At 44.2% G+C, this 19507-nt stretch overlaps 1 protein-coding gene across 5 annotated transcripts in view; it reads right to left on the bottom strand.

The window, feature by feature from the left end:
• Positions 1-19507, bottom strand: part of Dpp6 (dipeptidyl peptidase like 6) — a 927623-nt gene that overhangs the window by 118086 nt on the left and 790030 nt on the right. For all 5 annotated transcript variants that reach the window (XM_021163977.1, XM_021163979.1, XM_021163976.1 and 2 more), the window contains exon 8: positions 9277-9397. In XM_021163977.1, the coding sequence (XP_021019636.1) occupies positions 9277-9397 (121 nt within the window). The remainder of the gene's footprint in view (positions 1-9276; positions 9398-19507) is intronic.

Genomic DNA, 19507 nt, shown 5'->3' with positions numbered 1-19507 from the left:
CATAGCTGCCTTATTTATAATATACAGAAGCTAGAAAGAACCCAGATGTACTTCACCAGAGGAATGGATACAGAAAATGTGGTACATTTACACAATGCAGTACTACTCAGCTATTAAGAACAATGACTTCAAGAAATTTGCAGCAAATGGATGGAACTAGAAAATATCATCCTGAGTGAGGTAACTCAGTCACAAAAGAACACACATGGTATGTATTCACTGATAAGTGGATATCAGACAAAAATCTCAGAATACCCAAGATACAATTCACGGACCATATGACACTCAAGGAGAAGGAAGACCAAAGTTTAGATGCTTTAGTCCTTCTTAGAAGGGGGAACAAAATACTCACAGGAGGTCGAGGGTGGCAGGGACTTAGGAGGAATAGAGGAGAGGGGAGGGGAAAAAGGTGGACAGGATCAGGTATAGGAGAAATGGGGATGATATAGAGGGTCAGAAATTTGAACAGAGGTGTGTAGCAATGGGGTTTGGGGAACTGGGGGTAGCCACCAGAAAGTCCAAGATGCCAGGAAAGAAGCATCTCCCAGTACCCAATAGGGATGGGATTAGTTAAAATGTGTAACAAAGTGGAAGGAAGACCTGTAGAGACCACCATATCCAGAGGTTAGGCAAGTCCCTCAGTTGAGGCACGGGGACACCCACTCATCTCCAATTTTTTAATCCAGAATTGGTCCTGTGTGAAGGAAATATGGGGACAAAGTGTAGAGCAGAAACTGAAAAAAAAGGGGGGCATCCAGAGACTGTCTCACCCGGGGATCCATCCCATATACAGACACCAAATCCAGACACTATTGTGGATGCCAAGAAGCACATGCTGACAGGAGCCTGATAGGCTTGTCTCCTGAGAGGCTCTGCCAGAGCCTGACAAATACAGAGGCAGATGCTCACAGTCAACCATTGGACTGAGCACAGTGTCCCCAATGGAGTAATTAGGGAACAGACTGAAGGAGCTGAATGGGTTTGCAAACAAATGGGGAAGAACAACAATATCAACCAACCAGACCCCCTAGAGCTCCCAGGTATTAAACCACCAATCAAAGAATACACATGGAGGGACCCACATATGTAGCAGTGGATGGCTTTGCTGGACATCAATGGGAGGAAAGGCCCTTGGTCCTGTGAAGGTTAGATGCCCCAGTGTATTGGAATGCCAAGGAGGTGAGATGGAAGTGGGTGGGTAGGTGGGGGGCACCCTCATAGAAGCAGTGGGTGGGGGGATGGATAAGCGATTTGTATAGAGGAGGTGGGGGAAGAGGATAACATTTGAAATGTAAATAAATAAAATATCCAATTAAAAAATAACAAAAAAAAGTTGTGTATAAGAAAATGCGCTGTGCCACTCAGGACACACCCATATTTCAACCTCTGAGCTATGGAAGTGGACAGGATGGAAAAGCAAGAACAGAGGTGATGAAGGGGAGGAGCTGATAGGACTCAGGGCCAGAGAGAATCCATCACACAGGACAGGTGAACAGAGATGAGGACCCTGGTTGTCCTGGCTCTGGACATGGCTGCCACATTTTACACTGTATTCTGATTTTGATTCCTTGCCTTAGTCCACTGCTCTTAGGTTGATTGGTGCAAAGCCTAGACACAAATCTGGCTGACACTGGCTCAGAGAAAGCAGAGCACCAGCGAGCCACCATCTCACCCCATCCCTTGTTGATGGAGAATGAGTCTCTACTGCATGTCCCTCATCTTTTCCTTTGTGCCTCCACAAGATACAGTCTCCATTCTGTCAGAGCTGAGAGGCCAGTGATACTGTATGGACCTTGGGACTAGAGTGGGGCAGTGAAAACTGTTTCTTGTTACATTAAATCCTGGGTGTATTAGGTTTCCTATTCAAACCATGGGTAGTCCATTTCTTCTCTGCTCTGCTATGCGGCACTTCAAAGGGCAGAAAGCTTGGTGAGTGCTGATTGAGTTTAGATATCTCCACTGTTAATTTCTGTACACAGCCTCCTCTAGACATTGCAGGTGGAGGCAATATGGCTTTCAAAATATTGAATTTCTACAACTGATCACAAGGAATTTTGGTCTCCTAAAGACAGAGCTGTCAGTGACTAGGAAGCAGCCTCGCTGTGCAGGTCCAAACTGGGGAGAGAGTTCAGCACTAACTTCAGCCTCTCTGTAGCTACTGTAGGTGGGAGAGAGGAGCACTTTGTCTCCCTTCCTCTACACTGCTTCCCAGAGAACTTTAGAGGACACAACAGAGCATACACTGTCCCAACATTTCTTCCATCTGGTCTCTACTGGCCACGTTGGGGCACTGGCACCTAGCACTCAAGGGCCATAGTAAACAGACTTCTGCCACACTCACCTGGCTAACTTTGCCCTTCAAAACACTGTCTCTTGATCTGGTCCCATGTTCTAAGCACTTTGTTGCTCTAGATTAGTAAGGTCAGCCCTAGAATGTCACCCACACCAAACCAGACTTAAAAAAAAGAAAAACAAAAAACAAGTAAATGTCCTCCAAGCCACTTTCTCAGGTGCCAGCTGCCTCAGCCTCCTTATAGCTCCAGGCTGTGTTCTGTAAACAACTGTCTAAGTTTATGCTTCCCCTGTCCTTTTAGATGAAGTGGGATTAGAATTCCTAGTCCTATATACAAGGCGAGAGAGGTCATTCTCAGGAGACCCTTGGCCATCTGATGTTCAGCAGACATGACTGCTATATGAGGGCATGTCCTTGAAGACCTGTGCTAGGTTTGGGTTCTATACATAGCCGATTAGCAGTGGAGGAATAGATAGTTCATCTCTTCTTAGTAACATTTAGGGACTTAAATTCTTATTAGACAACTACCAGCAACAATGCTGTATTGGTTCTCCACAGCTCATATACTTGATAAGGATGAAAATGAGCTGACACACTTTATAAATAAAGGGTAGCAACCAGCTCTGTAACCATGGTGACAAGGAACCTTTGTAAAAATTTGGATAATTACAACTCTCTGCTCAAATGCACTCATGTTGGGAATTTTGAATTACTAAGCCCTGCACAGATTCTTAATGGAACATTCCTCCACGGTTGTCAGAATATTTTAGTAACAACTTAAATTTAGTTTATGGATAACCAAGTTCAGTAAAACTTAAAACTGCCAATACTATCAAGTTGTTTTTCTCTTTCTATTAAAGCATGAGCCCACATAGCTACATGGCATTTCCTCAGAGGACAAAAGATGCATACTTTGTTTGTCAAGACTAGTCTCTGGTCCCTACAAGCCCTGGAAAGTCACCCAGCAGATAGTAGGAGGCATATAGCTAGGCTTGAGCGTGGGCTTCAGCTGGTAGGCTACTGGTAGGAGGTCGTTTTGCTCAAGGGATGGAGATTCCCAGCAGCCCCCACACTGCTTCCTACCTCTTCTCTCCCTCTGTCTCCAACATTCTGAAGTGTTCAATATGTCTAAGGCTCTTTTTGGGAAATAAAAATCAATGTGGTGTCTTGCTGCCAGTAAGTGTGCAGACTGCAGTATGCTTGTTTACTCGCTTTAGCTGCTTCTAAGAAGTAACCCTTCCAGGCAAGCAGGGCCCTCGGAAGATGTTCTGAGTATAATCTCTTGCATCCACCTCCAGCCCCCTCTGAAGGAAGAGCCTGGAAATAAAACAGTTAAGTCACCGATTAGGCAAAGGCAATCTTCTAAGTTTGTTCTCCTGTTATTAAAAAAAGGACACAATATCCCTCAGGGCTCCCAGGTTCCCAGTTTCAGAAGTCTGAGCATCAGCATGTAGAACATTTCAGGGAGTGAGGCTAAGCAGATTAAGCTGCCCCATCACCAAGAGATCGATTTAAAATACTTGGGGCTCTGTTAACATATCTACATGATTTCTTGTAAATGCCTTGAAGAAAAGAAAGAATCTTTTCAACAGATTTGCCAAGGCAAAGCTAAACTCAAATGGCAAAGCAATGAATTTTAAATTTTTTTGAAGGTACTGAGAAAGATGTTTCAAACGTGTTATTAAGGAGGTTATTTACAGAGTGAGCTGAGTGAGGCTTTTGCAGCAAGGCCTTTCTCTGTGGGGCCCTCAAGGAGCTCAGCTTGCCCTAGCCTTCCATGAAGTCCAGGGCAGATAGTTTCTATACTGTAACAGAATGTCCCACCTGGGAAATCCTGCCTGAATGCTTCAGTCTCTCTTTTGATCATTTAAAAATACATTGCCCTAGTTAACTTTAATTACCAACTTGACACAACTGAGAGTTATCCGAGAGGGAAACCTCAGCTGAAGACTTACCTAGATCAGACTGGGCTGTGGGCATATCTGTGGGAGATTGCCTTGATAGTTAACTTATGTAGGAAGGCCCAGCACATTGTGGGAGGCACCATTCCCCAGGCAGGTGGCCTTGGGGCATGTAAAAAAAGTACCACAAGGCAGTGAGCAAGATAGCAAGCAGGATTCCTCCATGGACTCTGCTTCTTGTTTTTGCTTGCGTTCTTGCCCTGACTTTCCTCAACAATGGGCTCTGACCTATAAGAAATAAGCCTTTCCCATCCCTAAGTTGCTTTGGGTCAGAGATTTTTTTATTACAATAACAGCATGACATTAGAACAGATACCATGTTATTTACTTTGTAATAAAAATACAAGTGACTAATTAAAACAACAATAATGAATACATCCACTGTTAGTATAACAGTTTTTTTTTTTTAAATTATATGACCCTTAAGTACCTGCCAGTTGCCATGTTGTGCTAAATCTGTTCTGTTCACAGCCACACTGCCCTCCCTACTCCCATATGTTATTTGAGCATGCTGAGTTCTTGGAAGTGAAAGATCTTTACAAGGTTATGCTGGACATCCTGTCTGGGTCCCCATGACCCCACAGCCTCTCCATTAACCTCTCAGTTTTCCACCCGAGCAAGATAGATAACATACTTGATCAAGATTTGGAAGGCATCACATATAGGCAAGGGTAGGCACATGTGTCCCTTTACCATCTAGAAAATCTGTACGTAGTATCTGCACAGTCAAGTAGTGAAAGAAAACTTTTAAATATCTCATGATGCTTTAAGTAAGTTTATGCTTTAGGAATGCTTTCCTGATTATCTCCATGGGCTGGACGTGCCTAGGGAAGCTTCTCACAAGGCAGGTACTAACAGTGTTCCATTCTGATTGTATCTCAAAGGCTTTTTGGTTTTCTCCTGAGCAGAGAGCAAAGGACTGCAGGGGCCTCTCTCTTGACAATTTAATATGGTATGTGAGATGGTCTCTCCTGTAGATTATTGGGTACACATGGGTCTGCATTCAGTGCACAAACACAGCCATTCCAGATTAATCTGGATGGAGCTGTGGTGACCTTGGGTAGCTGTTCCCAGGGTCATTTCTGTACAGAGCAAGTTTGGATATGGTCAGCCCAGCATCTGTTTTACCCCATCTGTTCCCTCAGGATGGGCCCAGGGAACAAAGTCTCAGAGTTGATTCTTCTGGGTCTCAGATGCAACCTGGAAACTGGGTTCTCAAGAGTGATCTGAGCTCTGTGTAGTACTTGTGCCCTAAGGATAATGGCTGGAGACTTTGCCTGCATGTGGAAGTTCCTTCCAGCTTGTTCACCAGACAGACACAAGGAATGCTGGCATCTCTAGCAGAGCGTGCTTTCGGTGGACAGAAAAGGTATCAGGGAACTTGAGGATATCAGACATGTACCACATTGTAACTGGGGAACATGACACATCTGGCCGTGCTTGCAATCTTCTGAAGGTCAAGATTTCAGGGAGCTGTGTTGGGAAGTCTTCTCATGTCGCAGACCCTCTGGGTCCCTTTGTCTGCGTGGAACAGGTCTCTAGTCTCCGGTGGGCAAAGCGTAGGATGGGTGACAGACAGATGCACACAGGAGAGGTCGTGTGGAATCTGAATGTATTTTTACAACTCGAGCATCAGACTTTTTATACAGAAGACAATAAGAAAGTTGGGTGACATACCCGCAAGGTACAAAATGAGGTAACCAGAATCTTACATAAAACAGAGGAATGTAAACACAAAAGGTCTAACAGGAACCACCTGGGATAGAATTCATTGATAACAACTGGGATCAACAAGGGCTCTATCTAAGATTCACTAATCTTAGAAGCCAGGGTCAAGGGCTTCGTGCCCTTGCCATAGTTCCTATTTTAGTCTATTGTATAGTCCACCTTTCCCTTAGGCCATTATAAATACATGTGTATGGGTGTAACTTCGCTATAGTTCTAAGTATCTATTCTGGTTTTTCCTTCGGTCTGAAACTTTTTTCTTCCTTAGTGATGGTAAATTCCTGTGTAAGGGAGTGACTTAACTTTTACATTCTTACTAAATTTCAAGCCCATGGTCTTGATCAAGGATGTTCTAGGACTGTTGGAACCCTGCGAAAGGCTTTAGCTATGTCAGAATTCAATCTTAAAAGACACTTGTAATAGAAAAATACTGAAAGAGAACACGTGGATTCATACACTAGACTAACGTGGGAATGGAAAATTAATGGATGGGTAGGAGGGAACGCTAGACTCTAAGAGGAGAGCTTCCTTGAAGCTCTTTTTGCCTCATGAGCAGCTTTTAAGCATCCCTGCCTGACAGGCTGACTCGACCGGAGTACTGTGACATTCTCACTTCTCCATACCATAGGCAGAAGCCCAGGTCTGAGAAATGCATAACTCTAGGAGGAAATGGTACCACCCCATAAAGCCAGAGCATCCCTGATCTTTCCCAATCCAATTTGTGACAAATCACCCAATGTGCATGTGGTCTCAGACTGAGAGGTGAGACACATTAAACTGTCATTTGAGTCTAGGGATGGGGTTGTGAGTAGACTCAGTCTGCAGCTGACTCTGAGGTTGAGTGACCACATGCCCCATTGACCTCTCTGGACTCCTCTGTGGCATAGTGTGGGTTGCTGCCAAAGGTCCTCACATTCATGTATGGTAGCCTGAACCTCCCAGGTGACGGTATCAGAGGGTACAAAAGTTCCCAGATGGAACCCTCACAAGTGTGATTATCACCAGAAAACCCTAACCATGACAAATGTAGGTATATTCTAGGGTAAGGGGAACAATTACTCACTGGTGATGGGGGTGCAAAATGTTAGACACTATGAAAATCAGTGTGGAAGTTCCTAAAGAAGTTGGAACTAGATCTGCCACATGATCCAGCTATACTGCTCTTGGGCACAGATCCAAAAGACTCTATGTCCTACTATAGAGACACTTGCTCATCCATGGTCATTGCTGACCTATTCACAGTAGCCAGAAAATGGAAACTATGTAGATATCCATCAGCTGACAACTGGATAGTAAAATTGTGTTATATTTACACAACAGAATATTTCCTAGCTATTAAAAGCAGAGAAATTATGAAATCTACAGGCAAATGGATGGCACTGGAAACAATCATTTGGACCCAGTAAGACAAACATTGCTTATTTTTTCTTATATGGGAACCCATGGCTAGACAGGTTGGAGGTACTCTGCTAAATAGATGTAATAAACTGACTTTTAATGACTTACAGCTCTATCCATAGATTAAGGCACTTCTCATCCCCTCACCAGAAAAGCTTCTCTTTGCAGTGGGTGAAAAGTGCAGAGACTCACAACTAGCTGAGGTGTAGAGAATTCAAGACTGCAGAATTTTAGTTCTAAAGAAAATATGCATATCTCCCAACCCACAGCTCAGGGATCATCAAAAAAGAAAGAATGATAAGAACCAAAAAGCCAGAGGCAGTGGCTGCCCATAAGGAAACAGTGTCTCTTAGACACACCAGGGAAGCTATATCTATGAACGCACAGTCGTTGTGATGGTGTGCACAAGATCTTGTAAACCTAAGCCAGATCACACCCTGGTGTGGAGTGGGGGAAGAGTGAGAGGACGTCTTCTTTAACGTGTAGTTCCAAGTGTGCCTGCCACACTCCAGTGGAAGGCCACACCCAAGAATATTTGAGGAGCTCAAATTGGCCTTGATGGTGGAGACAAACCCCTATAGAATTGGGAGAGGAGGGAAAGGAAGATGGAGCTAGAAGACTTACAGAAGAGGTGGGTGAATGTGATTGAAACTCATCGTATGGAATTCTCAAAGAATTATAAAATACCCTTTAATAAACTCTGCTTCACAAAAGGATGAGAAAGAACAAGAGGAGACCTTCTTGTCCTTGGCCTTTGAGGATGCATCAAAATGAGCCAGTGAGCAGGGGGCTGGGCATGAGTTGCCAGATACAGACTGTCCTGTGGTGCCTGACTTGAACAAAAACCTGGAACACAGATTTTAATGTCTAAATATCCACTTTTGTGATCTTTGGTTATAGAAGTCCCAGGAGCCTACTAGGCTCTTTAGAAGAATTTAATTTACTTTTCTAATTTTGCTCTGATGGCAAAAATTGATTATCAACAGGATTTAGGATCACCGAAGAGACAAGTTTCAACCACACTTATTAGGGATCATCTAAGCAGGTTAATTAAGAGGATAAGACCCATCCCAGATGACAGCATTCCCTAGGATGAGGTTCAGAACTTCATACAAAGGAGAAAGTAAGCTGAGAGGTGGTGTCCTTCACCTTCTGCCTTGTGACTCTGGATGCAGTGTGACCGTTCTTGTCACCAACCTTACCCTATTATGGTGGACTGGACCCTCAAGCTGTGAACCAACATCAATTATTGTCTCACCAACAAGGCAACTAAAACATCTGTCCTCTCCCAGATGCAGACAGGTTTCCTAACTCTTAGAGTGGGTGGAGGGACACACACACATTTATACTGGGGATACACTGACAATTTTCCCTGGAAGCACCTCTTCTTTCATAGAGGCATTAATGGGTTCAGTGAAGCCCCTTACAATGAGTCCTTCCTCACCTGTGAGTCTCCTATTCGTGGCCACACATGAATGTACACATCTGCCACATGAATGTCCCATACCTAGCCACCTGTGAGTGTCCCACACCTAGCCACTTGTGAGTGTCCCACACCTAGCCACCTGTGAGTGTCCTACACCTAGCCACCTGTGAGTGTCCCATGCCTAGCCACCTGTGAGTGTCCCATACCTAGCCACCTGTGAATGTCCCACACCTAGCCACCTGTGAGTGTCCCGTGCCTAGCCACCTGTGAGTGTCCCATGCCTAGCCACCTGTGATTTCCCACACTTGTCATCCATTAGTGCTCACCTGGATCTCTACCACTCTCAAGAAATCCAAGTTTATTTTTCTAGTTAGAGCCAAAGAGAAAAGAAGAAAAATTAAAAAACAGACTCCAGCCACCGCAGCAGCTGCCCAGCAGGCACACACTCTGCTTCTTCACCCTCCAGGTCTTACCTTCATACAGCCAGTCACTGAGGCCATTGTAGATCACGCCCTCCTTCCCTGTAGAGACCACTCGGATTGCCTGCTTTCCAACATGTGCGCAGTAGTAGATGTTGTTCTCAAAGATAAATATCTAATTTGAAAAGAAGAAATGATAGCAGAATTAAGTAAGGAGTGGGCTTAGGTGTTCTTAAATGTGAACTGCCAGGCTTCTACTCTCCTGCTGTGTGTATTTGATTGAATAAAGGTGGTCATGGCATAATTGGTGGTTGATTCCCCTTCAACATAATCCATACTTAGGGATTGATAAGACAAACTCTGAAGAGTTCACCCAGTGTCACCTTTGTTTGTCAATGTAACATCTGGCTTGTTACAATTGAACAATTTCTGGTTTGATACTTCTGAGTACTGGAACAATGGTACTTGGGATTGAATTGATATTTCAGCAGTGTGGGTTTTCCTGGAGGTTTAATTGCAGGCCAAGGGGCTGAAGGCCTCCCTTTATATCTCTTAGCTTTCACAGGGGCTGGGGGTAGGTGGGGAGGGAGTCTTGTGCCTGTCCAAGCCTGTCATGAGGCTGGATGGTAGTAGGAGGGCACCATTGCATGACCATAGTACTCACTTTGTTTTTAGGTATTCAGATCTTGACAAGGAATATCCTAGGGTGAACACATGGGGAATGTGGGAAGTCAAGTCCAATGTAGTCCAGGTTTCCTCACAAAGGGGTGAGAAGCAGTTATACTGGCTACTTAACAATTCACAGTTCACAGCATCACCAAGCTGTGTGATCATACCATCGTACCGCCCATCCACAGAATGTTCCCACCATCCCAGATGACAACCTGTCCCTTAAAGCACATCCACTCATACTTCTCCACCACCTCTAGTCCCCAGCATTGTGTTTCAACTGTCTGTAAAGTATTCATTCATGGCTGCTCATATACCAGGCAGTATCTGTCCTTCTTCAGCTGGTTGATGTCACTCAGCACAATGCCCTCACGGGTCATTTATGTTACAGCATGGTCCAAAATGCCTAAAATGAGGTTTTCAGCTGAGACCTGAACACAAGGGATCAGTAAAGATTGAGAAGCCGGAGGGCCAGATGAAAGCACAGATAGACCAGATGTGGAGTGGGTTAGGTAGGTGGAGAATGGGGACAAGATTCTTATGAGAGGGGATTAATGAAGAAAAGAGAGGACACCAGGTTCTGGGGATCTGCAGGGAGGAGACTGGCAGCTACAGAGAGATGCTGATTAATGCCTGGGTAGTGGCAGCCCAGTCAGATGCAGGCCTGCTGAGGGTGGGTCCAAGGAGAGGGGCAGGAGGCTTACAGGAATGATGAGAGTTACTGCAAACATGACCACACAGTGGGAGCAGATAGAGCAGTGACTTAACAAGCAGTAGCCTGCTATGAGCAAGCTGAGGTCTGGCCTGGTGCCATGGGCAGGGTTCTCTGGCCATTTCCTTGGGTTTCAGGGGGATGGCAACATGCTAGTAGAATCAGTCATATTGTGGCACAAAAGAGAGTTTGACCTTGGGTACACCGCTAGTTTTCTAGGGGACAGGACAGAGTTGGGTCTCTGAATCCAATACGTAACAGGTGACACTGGGAGCTTTAAATTTTCCTATCTTTCAGACCATAAATCCAGCTAGATTCTCTGGAGTGGGACTCATGCACTAGCATTTTGAAGTACATCTTGGTGACTTTCATGTACAGTCAAACTTAAAATCCAGTGGCTCAGGGAGTAGCTCATCTCCTGAGCTGTCACACTGAGGGAAGCTATGTGCAGAGCCCTGGTCAATTCTGCCCATGTTTCTAGGACCTTGGTCTGTGATACTTCACAGTATGTAGACCACACCAGTCAGAGAAATGGATCAGGGTTAAGTAAAGCCAGATTTTGTTGTTGCTTAAAGAAATTCCAGCAAACTATTGAGAGAAGGTATTTTACTTACTATAGAAAAGCCAAACCACTGACTGTTCAGTGTTTCCCATGTTTATAGTACTGGGGGTTGAACATAGGCTCCTGCCTGAGTTCTGCCCCCACCTTCCTTTTACTTTTACTTCAAGGGTTACACTAAATTCTCCAGGTTGGATTTGAACTTGGAATCCTCCTGCCTCAGTTTCCTGAGTGGCTGAATGACAGGCCTTCATGACCAGGCCCATGAATGTTTCATATTGAAATTTAGCATAGTGTCCCTGGAAGCCTCTTCAGCTGTCTGTTTTCAGCTATCTGTTTTCAGCTATCTGTCTTCAGCTATCTGTTTTCAGCATAGGCTTCCAGCTTCCTAATGTGTTCACTTGAACCTGAAATGAGCTGGAAAACTTCCAGAAGCAAGGACGAATCCTAATTTAATTTAAGCACCTGTTCTTACAGATTTGCCTAAGATGAACCCTTAAATTTGAGCTTCTTTTATGCACCCACCTGGCAATGGCTTTTTGAATCAAGTCAGACTGCAGCCAATTAGTATTTTGCATAAATAAAATGTGTCGTAATGGGAATTAAGGTCCTTTCTGCCTTGGCTTTTCAGGAGCAAGCTGCAGGGAGGGGTGCTGCGTTCTGGTGATGTGATTAGGTAGGGAAGGTCTGCCTGTGGGTCTGTGGTGAACTGCTGGGGTGTAGCTCCTGGCCCATCAATGCTGGCATACATGGCTGGCTTTTTATTCTTTACCCATTAGGCACACAGCAGGCAGAGGTCTCAGATCTTATGCTTCCAGGTGCTGTTCCAAGAGCTTCTAGTCAGAGACCAGGGCAGAGAGGGACACTAAGATTTTTCTAGTGGGTAAGGGAGTAGACCCTCTGTGGACTCATACTGCAGTTTCTCCCACCTGACAGGCTGCTATTTGAAGGGGGGCACCACAGCCTAAATTATCTCATAATGTCTTTAGACAGCCTGTCACCATTCCTCTTTATTCATGTTAGCAAGAGCTCTGGTGATAAGGTTAGGAGAATGGATGAGTACCCAATTCTTTCTCCTGAAAATCATATTAAAATTATTCCAGGCATTGAGGTATAGCAGCTGAGCAAACAGCTCTTTGTAAAATGGTTTCCCCCTTTCCTCCTCCTTAGACAATGGGATAAAAGTTCAAGTCACTGCTTACCTCTGCTATGTTATTTCCCACCTCAAGTTCCTTCTGAATAGGCTTATCTCTTGCTTCCCAAGTATACCCACTCACTTCTCCTTGGGGAAGCTGCCCTAGTATGTCATTTACCTTCTTCTTGGCCCTACTGTGTCTTACTGCACAAGGAGAAGTAGGATTTTCTCTTCTCTCTGAGCTGGGTTTGCTATTACTGAATCTCCATCTAGTTTGCTTTTTTTCCAAACACATTCTGAGATATATATGAGTGTGGTAGTTTGGCTCATATGTTTGAATACCTAGTCCGCCACTCTCCCATAGGTGGAACTACTTGGAATGGATCGGAAGGTATGGCTTTGTTGGGGTAGGTGTTACTAGGGTAGGGCTTTGAAATTTCAGAAGACTTGAATCTCACCTGTGTTCTCTCCCTGCCTTCTGCTTGCAAGTCAGGGTGTGAGCTCTCAGGTGTTCCTACCACTATACTTTTGTTCTGACATTATGGACTCTAACCCTCTAAAATTGTAAGCCCAATTAAATGCTTTCATTTATAATGTGCCTTGGAAATGATGATTTTTTTCTTTTTCTTTTTTTTTTGCAGCAAAAGAAAAGTAACAAACCCCACTCCTGGCACCAATTTCTGTCTTAGTTATGGTTTCTATTGCTATGATTAATCAGCATGGCCAAGGAAGCTTACAGGAGGAAGGGAGCTTACATTGCCAGAAGGATAGGAGCCCATCATCAACATGGTGATGGAACATGGCAGCAGACAGGTAGACACGGTGCTAGAGAAGCACCTGAGAGGTTACATTCTGATATATAATCAGGAAGCAGAAAACACATTGTGAATGGCTACAGTCTTTTGAAACTTCAAAGCCCACACCTAGTAATACACCTCCTCCAAAAAGGCCACATTTCTAATCCTTCTCAAATAGTTCCATCAACAGAGGGCTAAGTATGAATCTACAATGGCTGTTCTCATGCAAACTACCACAATGAGACTGCAAGTTAAGAGTCAGATACAGCCTAGACTGGTTTTGAGTTGCATGTGCAGTATGGCAAACTGTGTTCTCTGAGTGAATTTTTAGGGAGAATACTGTATTTGCCATCTCATGCCTATGCATAAGTAGACATGCATATGACTGAAATCAGATGCATCATGGGAAAGAACCTGTGAGTAGAGAAAAGCTTACATAACCTATCTGTTAATCAAAAGAGAGAACCACCCAAGCTATACTCCCAACAAGAAGCTCTTCCTTCTCTAGGACCCTATAAAAGAAAGCCTCAGGTAATAATGGTGGAGGTCCTCAAGCACTCTGCACTTAGGTACCCACTGCCTCCCTCGACAAAGTCTCTAAAGCTTTTGCTTGTGTCTTGCTCTTCCTAAGACTACTTGCTGCCTCACTTTTGTGCATGCATCTTTCTCAATTTCTTGGAGAAGGCACCAGGAACTGGGAAACAACCAGAGACTCCTAGTTACAGTCAGAAAGGGAATGGGCTCCAGAAATCTGTCTTTCCTGTGTGTAGCTATTTGTGGTAGTTTGGATAGGAATGGCTCCCCGAAGCTCATAAATTTAAATAATTAGTCATTGGGGAGTGGCACTACTTGACAGGGATTAGCAGATGTGGCCTTGTTAGAGGAAGTGTGTCACTGCGGTGGGCTTTGTGGTTTCAGAAACTCAAGCCAGGCTCAGTGGCTCTCTTTCTGCCTGCTGTATGCCAATACAGATGTAGAACTCTCAGCTACCTCTCCAGCACCATGTCTGACTGCAGGCTGCCATGTTTTCCACCATGACAATAATGGACTAAACCTCGGAAACTGTAAGCCAAGCCCTGTTAAATATTTTCATTTATAATAGTTGTTGCAGTTATGTTGTCTCTTCACAGCAAGAGATCACCAACTGAGACACTATTATTCCTCTTTCCATTGGAGAAAGCTCTGCCAGTATTTAATCAGAATCATAATCTGAATCATCTGGGTTATAACTAATGGAGTCTCTCTCTCTCTCTCTCTCTCTCTCTCTCTCTCTCTCTCTCTCTCTCTCTCTCTCTCTCTCTCTCCCCCCCTCTATCTGTGTGTGTGACATAACACTATAGGGAAAGTGCAGGTATGTGTGCGCTGAGGATGGTTACTGTACAGCTGAAAGAGACATACACAGCTAAAACAGCAGCTAATTACATGAGGAACCAGGGATGAGATGATTGCTATAATTGTGTACAATTAACTTTTAATCTTGGAAAATCAAGGCCAAAAGGGACTCATACTTAATAATGTTTTATTAAAAAAAAAAGATGGTGGTACAGCAATGGGTGTACCTCATGACAGAGGAAGGACATCGGACTTGAAGGAGAACCTGGATAGTGGTCTCCAGCTGGTGGCTGCCAATCTTTAGGGCATGCCACTTGCCTCAGTTTCATCTGATATCAGTGCGGAAGAGGGCTTAGAAGCGATATTTCTTCCATCTCTGATTATATTGAATCTAAAATCCCCAAGAACATTTACAACCAGAAAAATACCTATAGAAAATGGATTAGTTATACTATGGCCATTTTGATTGAAGCAAGAACTATTGACCACATAGGGGAAATAGTTATAGTGAACCTAACATGTTTCATCAAAGATGAAAGTAGAGTCTCCCCCTATGGCAATTAAAAGCCTTAGTGGTCACATTTCCTGAGCTTTCCTCATTCAACCTTGCATACAACTTTCCAAGGCTTGAGATTGACTCCAAATGTTGAGACTGCCTCCAGGTGGTGAGGGAGGCTCCAGCTGCTTCTCCTGGTACACTCAGCTCTTTTTCTTGAGTTATTTAATCAAACATGGCTTTACTGACCCTTCCTCAACTGATGTGCTATGTCATATGGAATTATTTGTAAAGACTTTTCCAGCTCATTGACACTGCAACACACTGTCATCTAAAAACTTATGATTGAGGACTATGTAATCAGGTTACAAAACCACCAAAAGTAGAAATAAAAACAGCCTTTCTTGTGTTTTAATTAAGTTTACGATTTTCTCTTGGGCTGCATTCATAGTTGCATCCTTGGACACAAGAGGCATGAGATTAATGTGAAGCAGATTGGAGAACTGTAGAAGAACCATGATTTTTGTCTTAGTGATAATCATAAACAGGTTGTGTGTTTTTCAAGATCTTTCTTGGGTCTGGTAATGCTGCAGGGAACACTCCATGGCTGACTCATGCTATTGTCACACCACACACAAAAGAATCAGTGAAGGCGGTGGGAGGAGTCAGAGAAAAGCTGAGCAAAGATTCCTGCAGCCATGACCAGGCCTGCTGGTCAACTGATGTTGCTTGATGGCCTTGTTCTCTGTTCAAATTCCAAAGACCACTTCTAGTTCTAGGTGAGGTTTCAGCCATGGAAGGGCAAGTTAGAGTCACCAGTGATGTGTTGGAAATTGAAAAACTCTGGTTGCAGAACTTGGCCTCCAGCAAATCTTCTGTTCCTGTTGTCGGGAAAGTTGGCAAGAGGAGAATGTCAAGTCTCCTGGTGGACAGTATGGTTCATAAGGTATATGGAAAGTGCATTTGGATGACAGGAATGGTGGGTGCTGGTAGCAGCCATAGACACTGGAGGCAGCTGTGAATGTACTGACTGTGATCATAAGACCTTTCCTCGCTCAGCATGAGCCTGGGCAGGTTTCCATTCTGTTAGTTTGTAACTAGAACCCAGACCAGCTTGTTTCCAGGGAATAAACGGCAGGGTCACATCCACACTCACTTACAAGGGTCCTCTTGTCTTGCAGGAGGAATATGGGCACATATCTCCTGGAGATGGAGTTACAGGTGGTTGTGAGCTGTATGCTATGGTGCTGGGAACTAGCCAGAGTGAGGGTTTGTATTGCTGTGATGAAACATTATGACCGAAGCAAGTTGGAAAAGAAAGGGTTATTTTGTTTACACTTCCTCTTGCTACAGTCCATATCCAATTATGATATAGTAGGAGCTCAAGGTGGGAACCTTAAGGCAGGAACTAATGCAGAGGCCATGGAGGAAGGATACTTACTGACTTGTCCTTCATGGCTTGCTCAGCCTGCTTGCTTATAGAACCCAGGGTCACCTGCCTAGAGATAGCACCACGCACACTAAGCATCAATCAAGAAAATACATCATAGATTTGCCCATAGACCAATCTAATGGGAGCATTTTTTCAAGTGAGGCTCTTTTTTTTTTTCCAGAGTGACCCCAGCTTGTGCCAAGTTGACATCAAACCAGCCAGAACAGAGACAGACTTGGGCTCACTGTAGTATATCCTCTTAACAGGTGAGCTATCTCTTAAGCCCCAACATAGTGTATTATTTGTCCCATGGTTATTTGATGTATATCCTGTTGTTTTAAATTGCAATAGAAATGTGTGCATTTTTATATGAAAAACCTTGTCAGTGACTTATTTTCCTGGAATAAATATTTATAAATGGAAATCACAAGTCATGCTTATTTTGCATATATGTGTGGTTAAAGAACATGAATAAGCAGATCAAAGACTTGCACAGAAAGCTAAATACACTGGTGTGCTTGTGATGACGGAAAGAAATTGTACTACACGGAGTCTAGTTTGATTCCCAACTTATCAGAGTCAGAATAAAGACAACGCTGACTACCACTCTGAATGCACTCTTCCTCATGGTGCGCAGACACCAGAGACCACGAGGAAGCAGCCAGCAGATTCCATGGGAACATTTGTTTTGCATTAATTAAATGCAAAAAGATCACTCTTGGAGGGATGAGCATGTTTGGCTATATACAAACTCACTTTGAGGTAGAAGGGTTGAGCTGCTGTTCTGTTGTGCAATAGAGCAGCTACTACTGGCAGCGATTTGCAGTGTGTCCCAAAACACCCAAAAGAGATGATATATCTATGTCCATGTCTGTATCTATTAAAATTATCATGAATAGGACCAAATAAATAGCCCAGTGGGCAAAGATACTTGCTGCCATGCCAAGCCTCTAACAATCTGAACACACACACACACACACACACACACACACACACACACACACATATACACATACACCATAAATATAAAAGTAACTACCATAGAGAAAATCAGTAAGAAAAGAAAAGATTTTTGGAAGTAAAATATCACTGCTACATTTCAGCTACATATGCCAGTACTTGTGAGCTCAGCTACCTGAGCACGGAGGGAGATGATTGCTAGGTTTGCATTAATGCTTTCCTGGGGACGCAGGAGAGCAGCAGGCCTGAGAACCAAGACGGCAATGACATACAGATTTACACGCATATGTTCACACATGCTTCTCATGGAAGCTGCTCCAAATGGTTGGAAATCATCCCCAAGGTACAGACCTCAATGTCATGAGCAGACGGCTCCATATATGGGCAATATAAACATGAATTCTTAGTCATGATAGCTTTGAAGACTTGGCAAATCTTAATGAATTCCATATTAATAGCATCAGCCCTAAGAATACTTCTTAGGCCATGTACTAAAGTTGAGAAGCTAGATAATTTTTGTAATGACTCAAATTCTCAGAGTCTAGGTAGCTGCAGGATGTGGTAACCCCCCACTTACTTGCTCTGCCATTTAATTATCCCATCCATAAAACATGGCCAATCACATCTGCCATGCTGGTAAGGATAAAGGACAAAGCCATGGAGGGTCTGAACACATTTAAAGGTCACTTGTTAAGTCAGTATCATGGGCCCAGCTTATGTTCCTCATTTATGGCACAGTTCTGAGCACAGAACCCTGGTTTTCTCCTGCTTGAATACATCCTCCTCTGCCTTTCCCTACAACATTCAGAGTACTTGTCCTTTTCTGTCCTTGGGATGCTTGTAGGTTTCTTCCAGCAGCTGCCAATACCTTATATTATACCTAGTGCCAATAACATTGTGGTAAATGTTGCTCCCATGGCTGCGACCACCGGGCTGTCACTGGAAGCACTAGAAATATTACATCTATGCACTTCAATATCAAGAGTCTTGCTCTTTCGTCAAACTAAGTATCTCTACCATCAGTGTGTGCTGTTTTGACATGATTTTCCCCTTAGAATTTGAAAATAAATACATTACAATTCTCTGTGTAATATTTGAGTTGAGCAGGTATGGAAGGTCCTGCGATTTTTCTCAGAGTGGGGCCTGGAAAAGAAGACTTTTTCTCCTTTGTTGAGATCCTTAGTGGTAGGCATGTCTCCTCCGTGGCTTTTGAACTCTCTTGGTTCTGGGAAGCGCTGGGGAAGGGTAGTGACCTCTGGAAAGATTCATGGTCAGACTGTCTTTACCGTGCCTCTTTCTCAGTCCTTGACCCACTGGAATGGAATGGTTTATAAACTTCCTTCCTCACAGTGGGCCTGTGAGACATAGGCTGACCACAGGACGACCTGGACAGGCTTCCCGGGATTTAGCAGGCTTTGGAAACTGCTGGGAGAGACCTACAAGCACCCTAAAGACAGGTATGGAGATGTGTTATCCATTTCATCTGCAGGGTTGGCAGGTCTACTTGGACAGTCATTCTGAAGTGAGATCAGAAGGTTAACAGGGTGTGGCTAAGATATGAGAGTAAGAGCATCCCAGGAGAGAGGACTGCACTTGCTGAGGCCTGGACCAGTCAGGGGATGCTCATCAGAGGAACCAAGAGGACTGGGATGGCAGGGTCACGGCAGAAGATGGGCATGGAGCTAAGGAAGATGTAAGGGTAGCTACTGGGGTTCCTAAAGGGACACTAGTAATCTTGTGCCTCTGTCTGAGGACAGCGGGGGATTCCTGAGGGCAGTTGAGCTCACAGTGCCTGGCTGTTCTAAAAGAGGGAGTGAGAGCTGATCTCCATAACCACGCATTGGGTGGGAAGCAGAGCAGTCAGCTTGGCTGAGGGAGGACCATGGCCATGAGAGTAGGGTGAGGCAGATAGACTCCCCACAGGTGATGCTGCTCTGGACATAGGTAAGGGGATGACAGTCATCGAGGAGTCTAGGAGAGCACAGTGGCATGCTTACCAGAGATCACTAGAGGCAGGTCAGGTGTGGAAATCACAAGGTCATTTCAGATACACTAAACATGACATAGAAAATGGTTGCTCTCTCTGGCTGTGGTCACAAGGAGCTGGAGTTATTCCTATACATGTAGCTCTTCAGCTTCAAACTGGGGCCACTTGCAAAAGTGCCTTTGGGACCTATATTGCCCCATTCATCA

This window comes from Mus caroli, chromosome 5, assembly GCF_900094665.2.
Source record: "Mus caroli chromosome 5, CAROLI_EIJ_v1.1, whole genome shotgun sequence".
In the NCBI taxonomy this organism is placed as follows: Eukaryota; Metazoa; Chordata; class Mammalia; order Rodentia; family Muridae; genus Mus; species Mus caroli.
This window is presented reverse-complemented; position numbering and strand designations above follow the sequence as displayed.